At 56.6% G+C, this 6129-nt stretch overlaps 3 protein-coding genes across 3 annotated transcripts in view; 1 reads left to right on the top strand and 2 right to left on the bottom strand.

The window, feature by feature from the left end:
• The window catches only part of P884DRAFT_294234 (uncharacterized protein), a 2582-nt gene extending 1644 nt beyond the window's left edge, over positions 1–938 (top strand). Inside the window, exon 4 of the mRNA XM_069444265.1 lies at positions 88–938. Within this exon, the coding sequence (XP_069294937.1) occupies positions 88–633 (546 nt within the window). The 3' untranslated portion in view covers positions 634–938. The remainder of the gene's footprint in view (positions 1–87) is intronic.
• A 317-nt stretch (positions 939–1255) lies between these two features.
• Positions 1256–3503, bottom strand: P884DRAFT_331889 (Tubulin/FtsZ, GTPase domain-containing protein). Its single transcript, XM_069445751.1, has 5 exons — positions 3441–3503; positions 3014–3072; positions 2630–2940; positions 2069–2572; positions 1256–1975 (listed from the first exon to the last, which is right to left on the bottom strand). The coding sequence occupies exons 1-5, from the start codon at positions 3450–3452 to the stop codon at positions 1497–1499; spliced, it is 1365 nt and encodes a 454-aa protein (XP_069294936.1). The 5' UTR covers positions 3453–3503; the 3' UTR covers positions 1256–1496.
• A 1705-nt stretch (positions 3504–5208) lies between these two features.
• P884DRAFT_208122 (Ser-Thr-rich glycosyl-phosphatidyl-inositol-anchored membrane family-domain-containing protein) lies at positions 5209–6075 on the bottom strand (the record flags this gene model as incomplete). The annotated part of the gene is made up of 2 exons (XM_069438846.1): positions 5209–5777; positions 5847–6075. The coding sequence occupies 2 exons, from the start codon at positions 6073–6075 to the stop codon at positions 5209–5211; spliced, it is 798 nt and encodes a 265-aa protein (XP_069294935.1).
• Between the last annotated feature and the right edge of the window lie 54 nt (positions 6076–6129).

Below are 6129 nucleotides of genomic sequence, written 5' to 3'. Positions count from 1 at the left end.
AAAAAAAAAAAAAAAAAAAAAAAAAAAAAAAAAAAAAAAAAAAAACACCTTTTGCTTGACTGGCCCAGCTAACACCCTGTTCTGAAGGACGGCAACGCGGTCGAGTCCGCCATCCTCCTCAATGGCAAGAAGTTTCCGCCCATGCTCCCGCGCGAGCTACGCGTCAGCCGCTGCAAGGCCCCGCACAAGACGGCCCGCGCAATGGAAGCCCGCATGAGCGCCAAGCTGGACAAGAAGAAGGGCGGCCGCAAAGCCAGCGGCACCGACGCCGCCAGCTACGTTCCCAAATTGACCGCCGAGGCCCAGACCCTCGCCGGCCGCGCGAGCAAACTGCTCGGCCGGTTCGGCGCGGCGAAGCTCACCGGCAAGCCCGCCGGCCCGGTCAACAAGAAGAGACAGGCGCGGAAGGAGCGGTTCTTGAACGGCGGCGGCACAGAAGGCGGCGAGAACGGCGGGATCAAGGCGCCCGAGCAATTCGTCTTTGAGGGCAAGCGAGCGAGCGCGAGGGACGGCAAGCCCAGGGACCTCAAGTTCAAGAAGACAAAGTCCAAGGCGGCCAAGGCTAAGCCCAAAGCTTCTAAGAAGAAGAAGGCCAAGGCCAAGGCCGGGAAGGCCGGGAAGGCTGGGAAATAAGTAGCACTTGGTAGTGTGAGGGCGAACTTGCGGTCACTATTACGGGCGGAAGGAAGCCAGCTTCCTTGCCAAACGGAATGGGCGGCACGAACCAGTATAGAGCACCGCCCTTTGTCTGCGCGGCCTCTGGAAGTTCTTTGTTTTGAACGGTAGTTGATAAGAATGGCGAGGGCGCGGCCTTGACCGATGGTGAGAGGAAGAGTAGGCAGTTCATACCATTTTGTATAGAAATGGGGGAGAGACCCCGGTGGCACCGTGCTTGAGACGCTGGTTCGCGGGTTTTTGCGGACACTTTACGGATGTGGACTTTGAAAAACCTCTGGCGTCTCTGTCGCGGGCCTGGTTTCAAAAGTCCGAATTATAACATTCTGGGCCCCTATCCACTATTAGACTCTCGGAATCCAGTAGGTATTTTTTTTTGGTGCCACCCGGGAATGTGCCCAGAGAAACCATCAGGTGCCCACGAATACAGAAACGTAATAGAGGGATCAGCAGTGGTCTAGATACCGAGGCCCCTATCCACGATTTGCTATCTCTTAAAATGGACAGAGCCAGAAGCAGTAACGAACACAACTTGCTGGGGATATTATCTTCATAGACGCATAGAAAGCAAAAGTGCCATCCACATCATTTCCTTCCTTCCTTCCTTCCTTCCCCCCTCCTTCGTTTCTCATCCCCCAGAGGAGCGCCTCAGGTACGTAACAAGCCGCCCGATTATCAGTTAGTTTGTTGCCGAGCGGAGGCGAGCCCTACCAGGCAACCAACTCACCAAGAGGCTTGTCTTACCTGCGCGCACACAGGCAAGCACCTGGCCCGAAACCGTGACTGCACCGAGCGCGCGCGCACACCACGGTTCCAGCCGCTTAGTACTCGGCCTCGCCCTCGTCGAACTCGGCCGAGTCGGCAGCGACCTCCTCGTAGTCCTTCTCGAGAGCGGCCAGGTCCTCGCGGGCCTCGCTGAACTCGCCCTCCTCCATACCCTCACCGACGTACCAGTGGACGAAGGCGCGCTTGCTGTACATGAGGTCGAATTTGTAGTCGAGGCGCGACCAGGCCTCGGCGATGGCGGTGGTGTTGGACAGCATGGAGACGGAGCGGTCGACGGAGGCGAGACCACCGTCCTCGGGGGCGGCGGGCACGGCGACGGGCTTCTGGTAGTTGATGCCGATCTTGAAGCCGGTCGGGCACCACTCGACCAGGTTGAACGAGGCCTTGGACTTGAGCTGGGCGACGGCGGCGGAGCAGTCGCGGTGCACGACGTCGCCGCGGTACAGGAGAGCGACGGCCATGTACTTGCCCTTGCGGGGGTCGCAGACAACCATCTGGTTGTTGGGCTCGAAGCCTTGGGAAGGGAAAAGAGTCAGCGCAACTGCGGTAACATGGTCCGCGCACGCGTAAGCCCGGGGGGGGGGGGGGGAGGGGGCCGGCAACTTACACTGGAAGGTCAGGTCCGAGACCTTGAAGCTCTCGTGAGCGCTCTTGGCGGCCGAAATGACGGGGGCGTAGCTGATCAGCGGGTAGTGGATACGCGGGTACGGGACCAGGTTGGTCTGGAACTCGTTCAGGTCGACGTTGAGGGCACCGTCGAAGCGCAGGGAAGAAGTGATGGAAGAGACGACCTGGGCAATCAGGCGGTTGAGGTGCTCGTAGCTCGGCCGAGGAATGTCCAGATTCCGGCGGCAGATGTCGAAGACGGCCTCGTTGTCAACCAGGAAGGTGCAGTCCGAGTTCTCGATGGTGCTGTGGGTGGAAAGGACAGCGTTGTAGGGCTCGACGACGGCAGAGGAGAGGCGCGGCGACGGGTAGACGGTGAACTCCAGCTTGCACTTCTTGCCATAGTCGGTCGACAGGCGCTCGAGGAGGAGGGCACCAAAACCGGAGCCGGTACCACCGCCAAACGAGTGGAAGACCAGGAAGCCCTGGAGAGACTGGCAGTTGTCTAATCGATCGGGTCAGCTCTGCGCCCACCAGCTCCCGAGTCATGCGGAGAGCGTACCAGCAACGCGGCGGATGCGGTCGATGACGTTGTCGATCATCTCCTTGCCGATGGTGTAGTGGCCACGGGCGTAGTTGTTGGCAGCATCCTCCTTGCCGCTGATCAGGAGCTCGGGGTGGAAGAGCTGGCGGTAGGTGCCGGTGCGGATCTCGTCGATAGGAGAGGGGTCGAGGTCAACAAAGATGGACCGGGGGACATATTTGCCATTGCTCGTCTCGGTGAAGAAGGTCTCAAACGAGCCGCCCTCGGCGAGGTCCTTGGCGTTGGGATCCGGGCGGCCGTCCGCTGCGAGACCATGCTCAAGAAGGTACCTGGAACCACATCGGTCAGGCCAAGGTCGCGAGAGCAGGAAACATAACGAGAAAAGCGGCGGTGAGGACCTACAGCTCCCAAGCACTGTGACCCAGCTGGGCGCCAGCCTGGCCCAGGTGAACGTGAAGAATCTAGTTGGGTGTAAAAAAAAAACACGTCAGAATCCGGATCATAGTGTTTCGCGCCGTGACGGTGCTCAGAGAGCTCTAGATCCCTTCGTGCCGAGGTCCAGTAAGCTTATCGCCGTTGCGCAACTCCGTCGACCGACCCAAGGAAATCGGATTCCGCCAACCGGCCGTGAAAGGCAGAGAGGGTCGGTGGTGAAACATCGTTGGCGTCGGTCGAGTTGCCGTGGACACAGACGGCGATGCTATCTTCTCGGCAATTTTTACAGGGCTCAGAGGAAGGACCGGAGCAGATCGTCCGGGGGAAGGGGGGTTTCGATAGGACGGCCATGCGGGCGCATCAAAGGGTGGGGTCTTGGGGGGAGTAATCTTACCTCGCCTCTCATCTTGACGGTGTCGACAGGTCGGTATTAGGTAGAGGTGCCGGTGGAATGTAGAACTGAAGCGGAGTCGAGCAGCAGTAGGCGCACAGCGCGGATGCGGAGAGAACAAAAGGAAAGGGTCGGTGCCAGTGCGGAGAGAGGTCCCTGCTTTGGAAGATTGGTGGGGCAGACTTTCTTGACCGCTGCTGTGAACAAGTCTGCGGCCGGCCAATCGTGTCACGGATTCGCCAGTCTTGGCGCGATTCTCTGTATGCAAGGCACGGTCCATCCCGACGAAATATCAACACCATCACAACAATCATCACCATTTTGTGGTCTGGTATTTTGGAAGTCAAGATTAGGATCTAATAAAGATGTTATTTATAATTTTTACTGTACACAGTAGTAGTAACTTTTCTGGCTGCACTCTCATTTTGATACATATCTGGGAGCCAGAGCAAGCGACTTGAGCTTGTTGATCGCCAGAGGGATGTTGTCGATCCCACGGCTGCGGCGGCGCAATCATTTTTTTTTCTGCTCTTGGAAAATAGTTTTGGGCCAAGTGCATGTTGCTAGGCGAACACCAAATGTTCTAGCAGGGAAAAAGGAGGCGAGCGAGACAGCAAGCTGATGAAGTGCAAAAAGAAGAAGAGAGGAGTAAAATTTCAGAGAGAACTTTTGTTTCGAAAATCTTGACTTTAGTAGAAATGTACGGGTTCGGATCGGCTCTGGGATGCGGCACAAAGACTCGATCGAAGTAGAATCGTATGATTGCAGGAGTCACAGGTGCTGCCAGATTATATAGATACGTCTACCCTACCAGATGCCATCACGGCTGGTGACTCTGATGCTGTACTGCTCAGCTCCCTATAAGGGGATAACTAGAAATGCGCTGCTGCTTCTGGAATGATGGTCTTGGAAGAATTATACTAAGTATGGAAGAATTGCCAATCCCTGCCGATGAGCCGTTAACGACTGCTCTGTTCTCTGTTTCGGTTAGCCCTGCTGGCCTCTTATCATCGCTCTGAGGCCAAGGGAGTGTAGCGGCCTGGACTTTACACTCGCTAACCCAACATCTTTGCCTGTCTGTGCGTTTTCGACAGAGGAACAAGGGGCCACTTATCAGCCGTCGTCTTGACCTTTGCGAAAGCAACAGCAATGTGGCCCATTCGTTCTACGATTGCAGAGGATTGACGAGGCCACGGCCAGGGAGTCATTCCTGGCTCTCCATCTTCATTCAATGGCACTCCCTACTGGATCAGGGTCTACCTCCGTAGTGTAGACCTTGTTTGAGTAACCCTGAACCCCTGCGGTAAGTGGGTAAGTCACTGTTTAGTGTATAGATATGAGACAGTTTGACGTTCTGTTTCGTGGAGACGCGCACGTGGAGGCGCGCCCGACAATGCGGATATGCAGGGGGTGGCTGGCAGACGCGGCGTCATATCCAATGGCAGAACACGTCGCAGATGTTGTACAACGCCAAGGCAGTCAACTTCTTTCTTCCATGGCAGATCAACAGGGGTATCTCATTCAGCAACGTCACGACTAGAGCTAAACACAGGATTTCGCTCTTGTCTGTCGAGCTCTCAGAAGCGCTACAGAGATAGGAACACACTGTGGTACAAGCTCCTCCCTTCATGATGCCATTAGAAATAACAACCGTGCAGATGCTCCATTCCGCGGGGAAGAACACCTCTTCATCCAACCATCGAAGACCAGCTAACCAGCCAGCAAAAAAAAGAAGCACGGGGGAGAAAAATTAAGAAGACACGGCCGATGCTTAAAGTGCAAGGACGGCCATGGCGACACCGCCAAACAGGGCAAAGGAGCCAGCGGCGAGCGAGGGAACGCCGTTGGTGGCAATGGTGCTGGTCGAGCTCGTGGTCGAGGTGGGGTTCGCGACGATGACGCTGCTGGTGATGGTGGTCAGGGGAGGAGCAGAAATCGTGAACGAGGTGTTAGTACGGATGGTGGAGGAGACCAAGGTGGACGAGGGGACGGTGAAGCTGGTGCTCGTCACGGTTGAGCTGTGGGTCTTAGTATTGGACTGGGTGGTCGAGCTCGTGGTCTCGGCATCGGACGTGGTCGAAGTAGCAGTGCTGGCATGGCCGGTGCTCGAGCTGGTGGCGCTGCTGCTGCTGGCGGTGGTGCTGGTGCTAGTGACCGTGGCAGAGCTGTTGCTGCTGCTGCCCCCGTTGCTGTCGTCGCCACTGACAATCTTGAAGGGGAAGCCGTATTGGAAGATGCTGGGGTCGGACTCGAGGGTGACGATGATGCCGTAGGTGGCCAGGTCGCCCAGCGTGGAAGGCACGCTCCAGCTGTAGGTGCCAGTTGAGGCATCGACGCCCTCTGCAGAGTTCGAACTTCGTCAGCCGAACGATGTACTTCCGAGAGAGGAACGTACAGACGTTGCCTTACCAGCAATGGTATCAACCACGGTCAGAGTCTGGGGCGAGGATCCACCGAGCAGGGCGATCTTGATGTCGCCGGGGTAGACTTCGCTGGGCAGCCACACGATGTCGTACGTCGATCCAGCGGGAACCTTCTCGCCCTCGGCGGGCTTCGTGATGGGATCGAAGCCCTCGGTGGGGTCCTGGGCCACAACGGCGGACGCAAGGGCGAGAAGGGCGGTGATTGAGAAACGCATCTTGTTTCTTCCTTCCTTTTTTCTTTTTTTTTTCTTTTTTTTTTTTTTTTTTTT

Source organism: Thermothelomyces heterothallicus (assembly GCF_042370625.1).
Source record: "Thermothelomyces heterothallicus CBS 202.75 unplaced genomic scaffold P884_scaffold_25, whole genome shotgun sequence".
Lineage (NCBI taxonomy): Eukaryota > Fungi > Ascomycota > Sordariomycetes > Sordariales > Chaetomiaceae > Thermothelomyces > Thermothelomyces heterothallicus.
The sequence above is the reverse complement of the archived record's forward strand: the minus strand, read 5'-3'. Positions and strand labels throughout refer to the sequence as shown.